Consider the following 17,817-nt stretch of genomic DNA (forward strand, 5'->3'; position numbering starts at 1 on the left):
CCTGTCGGCATATAATCCTTCCACGCTATAACAAGATACTTAAGCTCCCTTAGGAAGAAGCTCTAGGTGGGACAAGATTGGTCTATGCCCAATGATGGACTTGAATTATATCGTTAACAATGTGGTTGAAGTATGATTTTTTTCAGTGCTTTACCCGCTTATTTGCCTCTTTGTTTTATACAGTGTTGATTACATCCCACCTGGACATGGCTCAGGTGTCTGACCAAGCATCTGACCTGACAACATCTCACTCTCCCTTAGCTAGGTTTGCCCCATGTGAAATGATCAGCGTTAGGATTTGCAGGTTAAGGATGCTTAAAGCAGGGTTTTTAATGCCCTGACGTCACGTTAATTAGTGATCACTTTACTGATCCTTTCAGCCTCTAAGCTGCATTCTGCCTGTTCTGTCTGTCGGTGGACATGGGATGTGTCCATGGAGGAAGATGCACGTTCTTTCAAAGGGACGCTAATTGATTCTTGCAACCCTGAAGGCGATAACGCTGTCTACCTTTTTGTTTTTAATGTCTCTGCAGGGGATGCATTGGTAGAAAGAAAAGTCTAGTAAAAGGACACAGATTTTGGTCAAAATGGCAGACAAGGGTAGTGTGGAGAAATATTTGGAGAACAACCCACAGTTCGCCAAAGAGTACTTTGACAAAAAGCTGCGCGCTGAGGCTCTTTCCACTGCCTTCTCTGGACAGCTCGACATCAAGGACACCGCTTCGTTCAAGGATGTTAACTCTGTGCAAGAGGCTGCCGTCATTTTCGAGTTGGTCCAGGAGCTGCAGAAGCAGGGAAGCATGGAGAAGGGTCTTCATAAAGTGTTGCAGAGGATTGCCCTGATCACACAGGCGGACAGGGTTAGCTTTTATGTGTGCCGCTCAAGAAACGGAACCCCCGAGCTCGCATCTTGCCTCTTTGACGTGACGCCAACGTCCAAATATGAAGCCAATTTAGTGAACCCCCAGGGCGAAATCGTTTTTCCCACCGACATGGGTATAGTTGGTTTAACTGCAACCACCAAAAAAACGCAAAATGTCCCAGATGTAACAAAGGTGAGAGGTTTGGAAGAGTTAAAAAGCTTTGAAAAAAAAATCTATATTCCTGTGTAAATTGTTTTAGCGGGAAAATTTAAATTTTTAAACATGAATATTCGTGTTGTTGGGCTACTGTTTAAACAACACTAGGTAAACTTAACTTTACTCATAAAAATTAGTTTCCAAAACATAGTTTGTTTGTAATGTTTAAAGCAAAGGCCACATTTATTTCTGTTTGCTGTGAACCTGATAATAAAAACCTATATTAATTTGGGGCCTATCTTTATTTATAGACAGACTTACATAAAGAGATTTCAGGTAATTTGTGTTGAAATTCATTTGAGTTATTTTAAAGACTAAAGCAGAGACAGTGACAAAAAACACTGTTGGTATTTTGGGATTATACCTCAAAATGCAATCATTAATAAAAGTTATGAATAAGTTATACACATTGTTGTACATTGATTTTTTTTGCTATACATTTTACTTTTTTGTTGCAAAAGTTAAAGTAGATTAGAATTATTCATTTGCAGCTTCGCTAAGATACTCAATTACTATTTGGCACCAAAACGTTGAACTCAACATGTAAAATAAAAATTCTCAAGCAGCTAAGTTTAATAAAACATCTCTTAACTGCATCAGATGACTTGCTTAGGATACATTTTTTCCCCTCTTGGATTTACTAATACAATTGTTTCTTTTTCTTCAACCCAGAACCAGAAGTTTTGTGACTTTGTGGACAAACAGACTGGATACAAAACCAAATGCATGCTGACTTTCCCTGTTCTGGTTGAAAAAGACTGTATTGGCGTGGCCATGGTGCTCAACAAAATAGGAGCGGATTCGTTTACTGCAGAGGACGAGAAGGTAGGAACAGACTTTTTAATGGGAGCAGATGGAGGTGCTAACGCTAAAATAAATCTGACAATTGGTGTTAAAACTCCCCCTCTTGTTTGAAACGTTCATCTCAACCTTTGCATTGTTGCATAGTGTAAAAATAATCTGCTCACCTTGATGAAAGTTCAGCTGAATATTACGGTAGTTCTGTGATTACATCCCACCAGTGGAGCACAAAACACCCTCATTACAGCAGAAGAAGCTAATCAGACTCCACTGGCTTGGTTCCCTTTTTTTATATTCAACTTGTAAATAAATAAATAAAAATGTATATAGAAATGGGTTCTCTCAGCGGTCTCTATCAGAACACATTCATCGCTGCCTCCGGAGCCATAAAAACCACACCGAGGCTCAATTCCATCAAGAATAAACTGTAGCAGATGGAAATGCTGTTTTTTACAGTCTGATTCTTACCGAGCGCGTGTCAGGAGAGGGTTTGGGTTGGCTTTAGCTGTATGTCTGGTTTGGTTGTTTTCATAGTGTTTTTTTAATCCGGTGATAATGTTGAATCTTTAAAAACATGCATTTATGCTCATTTCTGCATTAAAAGATACGATTAAACATAAAATTAAGAGTTTTTCCACTCTGCCATGAGCATGTAAAAAATTAAAAGCAATTTATGCAACAGAGTTTGCTTTTTCCTTGCCCAGACCGTTCCCATCTTTGCTAGGGGAAATGTATCTGTTTTTATTTTACTGTTTAAAAAAAAAAAAAAACTAATCTGCTTTTCTTTTCATAGCTCTTCCACAAGTACATGACTTTTGCTCAAGTCATCACCCTGCAGCATCACACAGCCTACATGTTCAACGTGGAGTCCAGGAGGAGTCAGGTACGGGGAATCGATGCAACTCATCACGTAGAGGAGTATTCCCACTGCTAGTTCCCCTCAGAATCGGGGCTCCTGTTGTGCTGTAAATGTATAAAAGCAACTCGCAGCATGTGTTTCCTGCTTTGCTTGGCTCCAGGTGCTGCTCTGGTCAGCCAGTAAAGTGTTTGAGGAGTTGACAGACATCGAGAGACAGTTCCACAAAGCTCTCTACACCGTGAGGACCTACCTGCAGTGTGAACGTTACTCCGTGGGTCTGCTGGACATGACCAAAGAAAAGGTTGGGGGTTTTTTTGTTAAATGCTGCTTTGGATGCATTCTGTTCATGCCTTACAAAAAAAAAACATCATAAAACAATTTTTATTGTGTTTTCTCCACCAGGAGTTTTATGATGAATGGCCTGTGAAACTGGGAGATGTGGAACCCTATAAAGGACCAAAAACACCAGACGGCAGGGTGACACACACATTTTTCTCCTCATTAAAGTTTTTTCTTACACACGCAGCCCTTTAAATCTCCTTATGTTTTTTTAACCTTTTTCCAAGTAGTGTAGCTTAAAGCATTAGTTCAGATATTTTGAATAAGGTTTCTGTGGAATAATATAAATAATTATCTTAATAAAGTTGATTTAAGCAACGTCCGTTTGAAGAAATACCGTATTTTCCACCGTACACGTCGCACCGCCCTATAATTCGCATCAGTCCAAATTTGTCTAATGAAGTGAAAAAATCCATAAATATGTTGCTTCGCCGCATACGTCGCATATATTATGCGTCATCGCTGACAACACGGAAATGTGGGCCGAACCTGGAAATGTTGGCCGGTGTTGTGCCAAAAATCGATAGGCTGCCAAATGGGAGGACTTTACCAAGAACAAGATTAACACTTAAAAACAATTATTTGTTTGCTCTAAATTATAGTAAATGTGTGTCTCAGTTGAACTTTTATTTAATAAATGCACTTTGACGGTCAAATCAGCTTCATTTCGCCGAGGCGGCGCAGCAAATTGAAGCTGATTCGGTTGCTCCAGGCAGATGAAGGTTGCAGTCTATGGCAAGCCGATTGTGTCATTAATAGTCACTTTTACCTATAACATGATACAACGGCATGCCTTACTACTCTGCTACCATCTAGCGGCTGAAAATGGTAGTGTTCAATATTTTTAGTCAGAGTGAATGAAAACGGTCATATCTCAGCCAAAAATTGGTTTATAAATATGAGAAAAAAATCCATAATTATGTTCCTTTGTCCTATAAGTCGCAGGGCATGCAAATTATGCAAAAACCCACAATTTATACTGAAAAATACGGTATTTAAATTGTGACCTTGTTTGATTGTGCCAAGATCAATACCGGTTTTAAAAAGTCGTAGCAATTCATGCAAACACTTTAAATAAACCTTTACATCTGATTGCCCGGCTGTTATGGCTGAAATATTGTGATATTCCTGCTGGATGTGCTACAGCTTGCTGCAGTTGTTGCTTGCATCTCGCTCAAGTTACCTCAGAAGTTTATGTAAATATTTGAGTAAATTAAAATTCACACAAATGTATAGGTTCATAAAGTCGCATTTGCATAAACCACTATGAATATTGTGAGACTGGAGTTGATTTATGAGCAATGGGAGCGATCCACTTTGAACTCTTGGATCAACCGTTTTGCAAAACTTTTCACAGAACCCAACTTCAAATGTATGAACTATCCCTTGAAAGATGAGTAGTTAAATTTTCCTAACTTGTTTTGTTTGTGTGTGTTTTTTACAGGAAATCATCTTTTACAAGATCATTGACTACCTCTTAGAAGGAAAAGAAGAAATTAAAGTCATACCGTAAGCAATGTTGCCTTCAAATGTACAATAAAACATTACATTAGGTATGATTTAACATACATGCACAACTTAAGTACACTACCATGTTGTAATAATTGATTACTTGTATCAACCTGTTATCCAAAAAGATTTTGTTTTATTGTAAAATTATTTTACCACATAAATATTTTGCATATGCACAGTGGAGCTAACCCGGTTACGATTCGTTTCAGAGGTCCACCTGCAGATCACTGGGCTTTGGTTAGCGGACTGCCTTCATATGTCGCAGAAAATGGCTTTGTAAGTGATGCAGTTCATAGAGTTACTATCATTTAAATACATGAAACTAGACCTGCCATAATTTGGAACTAGTTGAGGAAGTTATGCCAATATTCTCTTGTAAATGTATGAATAGATTAGTGCCACTAACGTCAACTTCTTCTTGTGTTGCGTTCTAAGCTATGAGCATGATAGATTTTGTTTAATCAGTAGAATGTAGAAAGATGCATGATGGGTAAAGTAATAATACATAATCTTTTCTGATGATTGAGTATAAATGTTTTTATGTGGCTGCCTGCAGATTTGCAACATGATGAACGTTGCTGCAGATGACTACTTCACTTTCCAGGTATGCTGGAGCACGTGTGTTCGGATGACACTCGTTTTGTTTTAAACCATGGGTGTCCAAAGTGTGGCCTGTAGGCCATTTGCGGCCCTTGGAATGACGTTGGCGGCCCACAACTGCAGTTTAAGAATGGTCTAATTTTGGCCAGCAGGCTTAAGAGGTTGATGCAGACTTTCTGCATATTTGTTGGTGATCCTTTTTTATATAATGTTTAAGTTTAACAGCAAAACGGATGAAAAACAATCTTCTTAAAATGAGCAATATTAAACAAAATACAAACATTTGGCAATAATCTTTTAATTTTCACTTCACAATGCAAAGCACCATAAACCTTTACTGGTTTATACCAGAAAGGAGACTTATGAATAATGATTAATAAAACTTGGCTAAATATTGGAGTTGATAAAATAATCAAGAAAGAAATTGGACATTTTAAATGAATATAACGCGGTATCATCTACATACGAGTTGATCGACTTTATCAAACCTTCCATGAATCTGTTGTAGAGACTGACAGCTGGATGATTTTTCAGAACCTTCATCAGCCTTTTTGAGCTGTCCATGGTCCAAAAGGCTGATTGAACCCCTTTTTAAAAGGGACGCTTACTCATATTACGCTTTTGTTGCTGAGAACAAACTAAACTGAACTTTTCAAACACAAGAAAACAACAAATAGAGACCCAACAAATCAAATAAATTAAATCCTTTTAAATAAAAAACAATCTAAAAGCTTAGTGTTTGAGGCTTTTAATGTTTTGGATCTACAACAATTTAAACTCTTTCCAAACCAAAATTAGTCAACTTTTGTCCTTTCTCCAAAATATTACTTGCGTTGAGAGTTAAATTCACATTTTTGTGGTCCACGAGTCCTTTCATTTTGATAGTTTTGGCCCACATATGAAAATGTTTGGACACCCCTGTTTTAAACATTAAAGAATAAGAGAAGAGTCTTGGTTAGGCTTTCCTGTTTGTGCTTTGCAGAAAGAGGCTGTGGATGAGACGGGCTTTGTCATCAAAAATGTGCTGTCGCTGCCGATCGTCAACAAGAAAGAAGAAATTGTGGGCATCGCTACTTTCTTCAACAGGAGAGACGGCAAGCCGTTTGATGAATACGATGAACAGATCACCGAGGTTAGGGTTCTGTGTGATAGTAAACTTCCTGCAGGATTATTTTTGTTCAACTTCATCATTTCACACTCTCGTCTTGTTTGGCACCAGGCTCTGACCCAGTTCCTCGGGTGGTCATGGCTGAACTGCGACACCTACGACAGACTGAACCGCATGGAGCACAGAAAAGACATCGCTCAAGAGATGCTCATGTACCAGGGAAAATGCACCAAAGACGAGCTTCAGACCATTCTGGTCAGTCCCAGCATGGCTTTTGCCCTCACAAACATTTTAACTTCACTTGTACTTGCTTCAAAAGCATTTGGAGCAGTAATTTACATCATTTGTGTTCTCTAAAAATGGAATTACGTTTAAAAAAAAAACGCAATTACGTTAAACCAAACTGGAAGTGGTGAAAACCGGACGTGGTGGATTTAAATTTAAAAAATTTTATTTTAAGTTTTTTGGGTTTTTTTATAACACAAGAACAAAAGAACAAATGATAATCTCAAATTACATAAAGATACATATAAACATGTGAAGAATCCTCTGTCATACCTCTTAAGGTCAACATTTGCACAAACAATTTGACATATTGTACAGATCAAATTTATATTTAAGAAACATTATTTGGAACAGAGAAGAAGCAAAACATATGAAAAAAGATATTTAACTAAAATTTGTCATTTCGTTTTTTTTCTAAGTAATTCCACTTTTTTCACCACTTCCTGTTTGACCACTTCCTGTTTGGCTTAATGTAATTTCATTTTTTGAAACGTAATTCCGTTTTTTCACCACTTCCAATTTTCACAACTTCCGGTTTGACCACTTCCTATTTGATTTAATGTAATTCCATTTTTTTTCACCACTTCTGGTTTTCACCACTTTCGGTTTGACCACTTCCTGTTTGACTTAAGGTAATTTTTTTTATTTATTTATTTATTTTTTTTCCACCACTTTCGGTTTGACTACTTCTGGTTTTCATCAATTCCAGTTTGGCCACTTCCTGTTTGGCTTAATGTAATTTAGTTTTTTTAAATGTAATTCCGTTTTTTCAAATGTTGCTGGGTTTTTTTCTTTTCCCAAATGTACTTACGATTTTTGAAATGTTGTTCATTTAAGCCTCAGGGCCACGGTAACAATGTGTTCATAAATAGAAATACAGCTGTAATTTCTCATGATTTTTTTTGCTTTATGTCCAGAACACCAAAGAGAAGTTTGATGCGGAGCCTGAAGACTGTGACCAGAAGGAAATGTACAAACTATTGGTACATATTGAAAAAAAAAAAACCCAGTTACGGTACCTGTTTTTCTAGTGAAGACAGGAGTTATAGGTGGCCATTTTGTGTGATCTGCACTGTTCCTCTCTGTACAGAGATCAAACTGCCCACCAGCTGACAACGTCGATGGAGAGAACCTGTACTCGTTTGGCTTCAGTGACTTCCCCGTTTCAGAGTTTGGCCTCATTAAAGCTGGCATCCGCATGTTCTTCGAACTCGGAGTTGTCGAAAAGTTTAAAGTTCCTCCAGAGGTGAGTCAGTCCGTCAGTCGCTTGTTTCAGTGGAGCAACTTTAACAAGGTGCTTAAAGGTGCCTTTGGTAAAGGTGGAAAATCCTACCATGTTCTGAGATGTGACTGTGTGAATTGAGCTCATTATTCTGCAGATCCTTTCAGCTGCGATCTTATCAGGACTTAAGAATTTTTTGTCTTTTTGATTTATTTTCATTTTATTTTTTTTACATTAAACAACTTTGAACTTTTACCATACAAACTCTCTAAAGCCAGGAATTAAGATGCTTTTTTTGTCTAAAACATGCTCATTTTAAGTAACAAGATCAGCCTTTTAGATGCAGAATATTCACAATATTGTTTGTGAAGCTTTAGCCCAGTGAACTGTTTGATTGTGGAAAAGTAAATGGTATCTGTGATAGAAATAATGTAGGAGTGCTGAAATGATAGTTTCCATCCTTGACACATTTCCTCTGTTTTTCTTTGAATAATGATCCTTTTTACCCTGTAAGATACTGACCAGGTGGATGTACACTGTGAGGAAGGGTTACCGTTCCATCACCTACCACAACTGGAGGCACGGTTTCAATGTAGGCCACACCATGTTCTGCCTACTGCAGGTAAGACCTTTACAGCATAAACAGATGTTCACCCATATATGTTGTCTTTATTCACAACTTTACTAATTCCTGTTTTGTTACAGACAGGAAAGCTGAGGAAATACTACTCGGATCTAGATGCCTTTGCCATGGTGGCTGCAGCTTTCTGTCATGATATTGACCACAGAGGAACCAACAACCTCTACCAGACAAAGTAATTAAATATCATCTCTGATCATTGCAGAGGGAAATATATGTTTATCTAAAACATGGATCTTTCATTTTTTAATTTTCTGCAGGAGTGCATCGCCTTTGGCCAAACTTCACGGCTCCTCCATCATGGAGAGACACCATTTGGAATACAGCAAGACGCTCATGGCAGACGAGGTGGAAGCCCAGTTACTTCATGATCAAACAGAAAAACAGTATCAGACTTGAAACCGGTGAAGCAGACCTTGTGTTGTTGTCTCTCGCAGAACTTGAACATTTTCTGCAACCTTCAAAAGCGTCAGTTCGAGAACGTGCAGCACTTGTTCGACGTTTGCATCATCGCCACCGACCTGGCCCTTTATTTCAAGTAAGTTTCAATAAATAAATGCAATCACTTTTATGGAAGGAAAGGCATGGAATTAAAAAAAATATATATATCTACACAAAAACAAAAAAGAAAGTACAGTTATCAGAAAATACAATGAAGGATGAATAAAAGTAAAAAAATATGGAAGGAACTAAAATTAACTAAAAAGTTCCTTGAGAAACTTTGACGGAGACTGCCATGTTGTGGCCATTTGAAAATTTTGATTTGGCAGTACTGTGTGTTGGGGTTCGTTCTCACCTACACCAAATTTCAGCTCAACATGGCAAAATGTCAATGTGTTAGTCATTTTTTCTTTTAAGCTATAGTGGCCATCTTGAATTTTTGATATGGATTCAGTATGTGATGGGGAACGTTCTCAGCTATAACCACACCAAATTTCAGCTCTGTATGTGTAAAAAGATAGCCATCTTGATTTTTATTTCAGTATTTATGGAGTATTGCTCTTGGCTACCACCACACCAAATTTCAGCTCAGTATCTTGTATAATAGCTGAGTTATCTGTTTTTGCTTTTAGCTAACATAGCCATCTTGGATTTGTAATTTCCATTAGTTTACTTTTAATATAAGTGATTTGGCCCACTTCTAATTAAAAAAGACAATCTTTTTGTTCACGAGATGTCTAGTATGTTATGTGTGAGAGTGCTGCTTTGGTCTGGGTGAGGGGCCCTGCTTCTGGAAGATGATTAGCAACATGGTGGTCAGTGGTGTCGGAATGAAGCATATTTGTGCAAGGGACACACAAGTGGGTGGGGGAGGGGGGGTCCTCCCCCAGAAAATTTTGAATAAAGTAGATGCCATTTCCTGCATTCTGGTGTATTTTAATGGGTTGTTTAATGTCTAGTTTTATCTACATAAGTAACACTTGATTCAATAACTATTTTAGAGTTAATGGCACAGCAAGATGTAGTAGCCTGACCAACAGCTCTCCTTGTGTGAACAAAGCACGCTCCGCTTCTCTCACGCATCCTAGTCACAGTCTAAGAAACATAGTGTAGCCTAAGTTAAGTTTTTTTTTTGGGGGGGGGGGGATCACTGACCAATATGAAACAATGATAATCACTCATTTTTACCAATGGCCTAGCATAAAGCAATATGAAATATGAAAGTCACAGCATAGTCCAGACACCCCCCCCCCCCCAGCCATTGTCCAGATAAGAGGTGTTATTTATCATCAGCTCGATTGAGGTTCCGTCACATGTCCATGACCTTGGGGAAGGGAGGGGTCAGGAGACGGACAAAGCATCTTTGTTTTGTTGTTTTTTTCAAAACATGACAGGAGGAGTTGAGATAAGTCCGCCGTCAAGGCCACAGTTTGGGTCAGGCAGAACTCGTAAATTGCTGTTTCTGCCTTTTTAAAGTCTCGCTGGTATATTCCTCTGATGGAAACTCCAAACAGCCGAATTGATTCCTTAAAGTTGAGCTCACAGCTTTTCCAAGATTATTCCCCACCTTCATGTGTGCTGCTAGAGAGTTCACAGTCCTGATAACAGCTGCACCAGCTCCCTGACACAGCTGCACATAATTCAGTCTGAGTGCTGCCGAGCTTCGACACATCCACACGATTTGTAGAATTGGTCAGCCACGCTCAGTCTGCCCCTCCTCCAAGACGGTCAGACTGACCAAAATCAGACTGCCTGCTTCAGACTGACCGAGAGGAGCACACCGCTGAAGCCACAGAGCCTGAATGTCCAACGTAAAACTAACTTTACCGCGGTACCGAGCACTACTGTTTGCTAACACTTAGCATGATAAACCTGCAGTCTGAGAGTGAAGTGCTCTGTTAGAAAAATATGGAACAATATCTCGAATATAAGATGGAGCTAGGTTGTTGAGAGCTTTGTAGGTTAGAAGTAAGATTTTGAATTAAATTCTGGATTTGGCAGGGAGCCAATGGAGAGAAGCTAAAACTGGAGAGATGTGATCTCTCCTACTATCTTCAGTTAATGGCAGCAGCATTTTGGATTAACTGAATACTTTTTAAATAAGTATTTGGACACCCAGATAATAAACCATTACAATAAGTTAATACCATCCAGAAATACCGTTAATGAAAGACTGCAAAGATTTTTATTCAGCTTATGTTTACCTGTTTTCTTTTTTCACCGACTCTGAAGGTTTAATGAAGGCATTCAGTCTGTTTGCTTTGATTCTGAGTCAGAATAAATCTTCACCGTATCTGTTTGCAGAAAGAGAACCATGTTCCAGAACATTGTGAACGCCACAGAGCCAATGACAGACGAAAAGGAGGCCACCGCTTTTGTTTCCAACAACCCCATCAGGAAGGAAATTGTCATGTATGTAGCTGATTTAGGCAGAAACACAGCTGTTGAGACCAAAAAAAAAAAGTGTTTCTAGTTTTCTCGTGCGAAGCTTGCGAAACAGCAGGACCTTGAAATTCATTAGCGTCACTAGCAGAGTGTCATCTTCCCTGTGACTGACTGACAGGTTCTCTCCTCCAGGGCCATGATGATGACAGGCTGCGACTTGTCAGCCATCACCAAACCTTGGGAGGTACAGAGCAAGGTGAGTGGGAGTGAAGTCTACAAGTAAAATAAAAAAATTAAAAAAATACAGGAAGCTTTCATCGAGCAAGTTTTAAAGTTGTTTTCTTCTCGTTGTTGTTCTACTTTTAGTCTTGCATTTATGAAAAGAAATATGCTCAATGATGTTTTGTTTGGATCAGATGATGATTGCTTTGCAAAAGTGTTCTGTTTATGAAGGGAGGTGTAGTTTGAAAAGGGTTGTAACCTTCTAGTTCACGGCTATTCAACTGGTGGCCCAGGGGCCAAATTAGGCCCACGGGTGAACTCAGTTCGGCCCACCAATAGGTTCGTTTTTAAATAAAACTGGATTTTAAACCATAAAACAAATTTACTTAGTGACAATAACTGCTGGACGTCCGGCTCCTGCGTTCTTGGCTTCCAGTAGCCGTGGCCGCCTGAGCAATTTAGTTGAATAACCCTGCTCTAGTCATGTTAGACATATGTGCAACCATTCCTTTCTTCTGTCAACCTCGACCCCCGCGTGTCGTTTTCTTTTCCCCAGGTCGCACTGATGGTCGCAGCTGAATTTTGGGAACAGGGTGATCTAGAAAGAAATGTTCTGGACCAGCAGCCAATTGTAAGAGCAGCGCTCCTCCAGTGCCTTTCTCCCTTCCTACATTTTACTTTCTTTATTGACTTGAAAACATCTCACGTGTCTCTTTCAGCCCATGATGGACAGAAACTGTTCCGAGCAGCTGCCCAAGATGCAGTGTGGTTTCATCGACTTTGTGTGCGCATTTGTGTACAAGGTAACAAACTAATGCTTAGGACCATTAAGAAGGAACATTTAAGGGAGAAAAATAACAAGAATATATAGGGATGCACGATATTATCGGCATGGTATTGGTATCGACTGATATTAGCGATAAAGTTAAATATCAGACATCAGCCATTCCATCAAAATAACTCACAGATATAAAAGGCATTGTTTATATATATATATATATATATATATATATATATATATATATATATATTATAGCCTAGGGAAAAAACATATATTGGCATATCAAATAGCCAAAAATCCAGTATCGCGCATCTCTAAAGATAGTTTAGACTAAAAAGACATCTGGTTTTTTTTAGAAGTGAGTCTGTTTTGCAATACTTTGCCTTTGTTAGGATTTAAATCCACTCACAGGTGAATAGAAGTTTCCTGAATTCATTCAGAATCAGCAGTGATCACTAAATTTTGACAGGGCGGTATCTCAACAGCAGCTTTATCCATAAAAACTCATATAAATGTCTACCATCCCTGCAGACCAGTATCAAGTGAGAACAAGTATTACTCACCTGTTTTTCTTTTATTTGTCAGGAGTTTTCCAGGTTCCACAAAGAGATTAAGCCCATGTATGATGGTCTGAACAACAACCGGGCGCACTGGAATGAGCTGGCTGAAGTATATAATGCAAAGATGAAGGCTATTGAGGATCAGAAGAAGAAACTAGAAGAGGAAGAAGCCAGGAAAGGTAAAAAAAAAATAAAAACCAAGAATGGATCATAATTTGTTGTTTTTTTAAATTGTTCAGTCAAATAGTTGAACATCACTTCTAAAATGACCAGACTAGCCCTTTAAGAGCAGACTGTATGCTAAATTAAATTTCTGTTTGTTTTTAAGCTGGTGGTGGCGATGGGAAGTCAAAGACCTGCATCATCTCTTAGGGCATCCACTGTCTGGATCTGGACTATCATGGTCTGTTTAGGACTTGCCTAGACAGCACTAGTCATCTTTGGGACATCTTTTTTTTTTTTGGGATCATTTCTTCAGTCTGGTGTCTGGTCTTTGCTACACCAGCTTAGTTTTCTCTGGTTCACTTTACAGCCCTGCAGTTTGGCTCTTGTTCCAGATGGTCCGGTTACCCTCAACTAGTTTAGCGTAGTTAGGACCGGTCTGCGTCACAGTCTGGACCACACCAGCTGATCTTGGAAGAATTTACCAAGAAGTTCTGTTGGGACTCTGCCAAGAGAAGACGTTTGGCTCCAAGTGAAGGAACGAATGAAACTTCTTCCTACGTCGGCTTTAAAGGGCGCCATGAACATTTTGCAGAAAGTAAACCATGTTAGCATAGCAACAATCTAAATGTTTATGGCGTGAGCTAACATTATGCTTTGGTAAAGTCATGGCTAATTTTGCATAAAGGCAAGTTTTTTTTTTTTTAGGATATAGTTTACATAGGCAGCGTTTGTGCAGAACACAACGTGCGCTGGCTCTGTGGGTCGCATTTAGCTGCTACCGTTTGAGCAGCGGCAAAGGAATAACATCACTTTGTTTTTGTAGTGATGGGAAACTGTTAAAGTTAATACCGAGATGTGAAGCTAATCCGTTTAGCTCCTAAAGAGGGAAAGTACGACCTGAAGTCTTGGTTAATGCTGTAACAGAACAGGGAGTGATGGAGCTTAAACCAATCAGGGAAGTGGTTTTCTCATCTATAAAAGGCACCGACAAGTTGTGCAAAGGTATATTTATTTTATTATGCAATTCATCATATTTTTGATTCTTTGGCCATTTTGTACTTGAATTTTCTTCATGGGACGAGGATTTGAGGGGAACATTGAGTGGATGCTCTGACTCTGAGAACAGATGAAATCACTTTCAGACTCGTGGAATGACCAGCTTTGGAAAACACTTTTAAAAGTGAACTTTCAGACCTTTAAAGAGGGGTTTAGTGGAAAGACTATGAACAATGAATATCTTACCTGTTGTAGATGGCTCTTTGACTGACCTCAAAATGGCAAAATACATTTAAAACATTTTGAATATTGTGAAAAAGTTAAATATTTTTTGTCAATCATTTCAGAAAGTGAAACTATATTGTATAGATTTATTACAGAGTGAAATATTTCAGGCCTTTATTTCTTGTAATTTTGATGATTATGGGAAACAAAACTCTGTGTCTCAGAAATTTAGAATATTGTGAAGAGGTTCAACACTGTAAACTCGTGGTGTCACACTCTAATCAGCTGATTAACTCCTTGACATGAGCTACAAATGTCTCATTCCTCAAGTCGAGCCGCTCCTGAACCAGAGACAGTCGGAAGCATCTTACCTGCTGAGGAGACAAAGATCTGGACTGTTGCTCAGTGGTCCAATGTCCTCTTTGCAGATTCAAGTACATTTTCATGCCATTTGGAAATCAAGGTCTCAGTCTAAGGAAAAGTGGAGAGGTCCAGAATCCACGTTGCTTTAAGTCCAGAGTGAAGTTTCCACAATCAGTGATGGTTTGTCATTTGCTGGTGTTGGTCCACTGAGTTTTCTGAAGTCCTCAGTCCAGGTAAGATGCTTCTGATGTTTCTGGTTCAGGAGCGGCTCGACTTGAGGAATGCAACATTTGTAGCCCATGTCCGTGCATGGTGCATTATTGGCATGAGTTTCCATTATAGAACTTTATCACAATGTTTTAATTTTCTGAGACACTGAGTTGGTTTTTCCTTATCTGTAAGCAATAATCATCAAAATGACAAGTAATGGTCTTGAAATATTTCACTCTATGTGCAATGAATCTATGTAATACATGATTCACTTTCTGAAGTGCTTGTCCAAAAATATTGAACTTTTTCACGATGTTCTATTTTTTTTTTAGATGCACCTGTGGTTTAGTTTTAGCCAGATTGACGAGCTAATGGCTAGTCCAAATGGAGCCAAGACAAAAGTGGATTGTTGCCATCATATACAGCACCAACCTCTAAAGTTTTGTAGTAAAACTACAGTAGTTTGTAAAGCTTTACATTGTCATTACTTTCTGTATTACACAGTTTGAATGTAATTATGTGGTTATTTGCTAGAAGAAATGGCGACGACAGCAGCTAGCTGTAGCACTTCCAGCAGAAATATATTTCTGACAGAATAACTGTGTAATGTGAAATGAACTGTGGTGTAAAAAAAAAAAAATCATAAAATATCATTAGCATGAATATAATTGTTTTGACAGAAGTTTTATAATGGCAGCAGTCCGTTGTGATCCTAGCCCCGCTAAGACTAGCCATTAGCTTGTCAATCCAGTCAAAATCCAACTTTATTTTTCTCTGAGATCTAAAAAGTTATCTACAGCAGTTAAGATATTAATTAGTCATAGCCTTTTGGCAGAACCTCCGTTCAGAAGATCTGAACCATTTCATTTGGGTGTTTTAGCTGATAAATGGTGTAACGTTTAGTGTTTAGCTCAAACACACAGCTCCATTTTAATTCCCATCTCCTTTCTTGAAAGTACTTGTATATAGTTTGTTACATAGAAAAAAAGATGTACTTTATAGCTGCAACCTAAAAAAAAAACTTTGACGGCTGCGAGAGCAACTTTTGCTCCTTTTTAGCAGGCAAGAGTCAAACGGTTCAGCAGATCTACCTCTCCTGTAAGAAGCTTTAACAAGATTTGATTGCCTGCCAGTGTTTAAGATCCACACAGCTTTAGACTTTAAATACCCTTCTTACAGAGGAGGTAAATGAGGCTAACAGAGCCTTATGGTATGTATGTGCAAGACGAGCAAGTGTTTGCAAAGACAACTGTTGTTTCATTGATTGTACAAAGGAATGGGTGAAGTTGTCCGCTTCTCTCGCTGACCAACTTGGTGTAAATCGATTTCTTGTTTTGTAAATCGCACGATCTGGTCAAGTATGTGAGCTTACAGTGCAACATCGGGAGCACCTTCAGACCCTTTGGGGTAAAAGCAACTTCCTGTTACGCAACGTAGTCGCCTCTAATCAATGGGGCATCAATCAAAGGCATTTAATCCTATCAGCAAGGCTTTGGGTCTACATGGAAGCTCCTTGTCTGCTGCCTGAGGTGAAGCAAGGAGCTGTTGTAATCACTGGAGACAAACTGCAAAAAAAAAACAACCTTTGATTTGTTCGTGATTCTACCATGAGTTTCCAGCGATAACAAAGGCTTCTCCTTTTGGATGAACTGTAATGCACTGTATCTATGTCACTGAGACATTAGAAAAGTGTCATTTGTTGTATGAAATGACTATTTATATGTCGCAAGATGTAATATCTGTAAGTGTAGGAAGTCACGGAGGTGTAAAAATAAAAAGTAACGCTTTTTCTCATTATGAAAATCGTCTGGCTTTGATCAGGAATTTACGCTCACGCACACGAGAGTTGGACGGAGGGGTGATCTCCAAGCAGCCGAAGCTTAGCTGCGGCAGTGCTCCATGTATCGTGCAGGATCTTGGAGGCTCCAAAGCTGGATGAGCCTCGGGGGGTGGGAAAGAGGATCAGTGGATTGATTCTCATCCCTGCTCGATCCAGTGCTGTCTGTGCTCCTCGGGGGGGAAATGGTTTTCAGTATTTTCAGCATACAGTTGCTGCATACAGTAAGCTGGAGCTTCAATGGTTTTGTGTCACCGTTTTAACAAAATTAAGACACAATCTGTAACATTTTAAAGTGATAATCCTGCAGAAGGGAAATCCAGAAAATGATTAATGTTTAGAAAAAGCTACGGATATTTGACGGAGCAAGCCCTAAATTTGCCAATGATGGATGAATTAGCAACTGGTTCACCGTTTCATCGTGAACCTTCGGTTCTCGAACAATTCAGGGTTCGGCATGGCCAAGAGCTTCTCTTCTTAAGTCTCATTTTTGTTTTTTTCTGCTGATAGAAAGCCAGTTTTACATCCAGCAGCATAAAGGACAATTAGTCACTGTATAAAAAAAATATATAAGTGATGTCACAAGTTTGGAGACTAAGACTGGGCCTGCAAGCGTTTAAATCTGATTTGGTTCAATGGTATCTGAGAAGCAAAGCCAACCCACAAAACTACGAGGGCATTCACACCAGCCCTGTTTAGTCCCCTTTAATTGAACTCTAGTTCATTTGCCGAAAAAATGCAACAAATGTTCAAAATTTTGAGTTGTTTTCACACCTGATAGTCTGGTAGACTCAGTTCGGTTGGGGACCAATAACTTTTAGTTTACATTTGAGCTGTTGCGTTAGCATTCACACTGCACTGTGCAGTCGAGCAAACCTGTTCCCCCACTCGCCTGTGATGGCGCTGCACCAAGAACTACTGAAAGAAACGACACAAAAACCTCTGAAGAAGACACTTCTTCTTCTGGAAATAAAAACAAAAACGGAGTGGCATAAAGTTTTAGTGGTTTTAGGAGTTCGATTTTGTCATTTTTCAACAATGGACTCAACATTCTCCATGGTCTTCAGCTTCATCTTCCACTCATGCTGTTTTTCACGCAAGGCAAGCTGACGGCTCCATATGAGGTAAGAGAAATGTGTGTTTGTTTACCCTGCTTACTCCACTTCCTGCTTGTGTAGCGGGGCCCA

The 17,817-nt window shown here is 39.0% G+C and overlaps 1 protein-coding gene across 1 annotated transcript; it reads left to right on the forward strand.

Annotated features, from left to right (window-relative positions):
* Positions 1-396: 396 nt before the first annotated feature.
* On the forward strand, positions 397-13,665 carry pde6c (phosphodiesterase 6C, cGMP-specific, cone, alpha prime). Its single transcript, XM_037691057.1, has 22 exons — positions 397-1,055; positions 1,752-1,904; positions 2,674-2,763; positions 2,900-3,040; positions 3,142-3,216; positions 4,523-4,587; positions 4,800-4,866; positions 5,147-5,194; positions 6,173-6,322; positions 6,410-6,553; positions 7,501-7,566; positions 7,674-7,829; positions 8,320-8,427; positions 8,511-8,620; positions 8,706-8,793; positions 8,883-8,983; positions 11,191-11,298; positions 11,464-11,527; positions 12,050-12,124; positions 12,213-12,296; positions 12,860-13,013; positions 13,163-13,665. Exons 1-22 carry the CDS (start codon positions 588-590, stop codon positions 13,204-13,206), a joined length of 2,559 nt encoding a protein of 852 aa, XP_037546985.1. The 5' UTR covers positions 397-587; the 3' UTR covers positions 13,207-13,665.
* Positions 13,666-17,817: the final 4,152 nt, after the last annotated feature.

The sequence above is a fragment of the Nematolebias whitei genome, chromosome 17 (assembly GCF_014905685.2).
Source record: "Nematolebias whitei isolate Nwh7 chromosome 17, NemWhi1, whole genome shotgun sequence".
Lineage (NCBI taxonomy): Eukaryota > Metazoa > Chordata > Actinopteri > Cyprinodontiformes > Rivulidae > Nematolebias > Nematolebias whitei.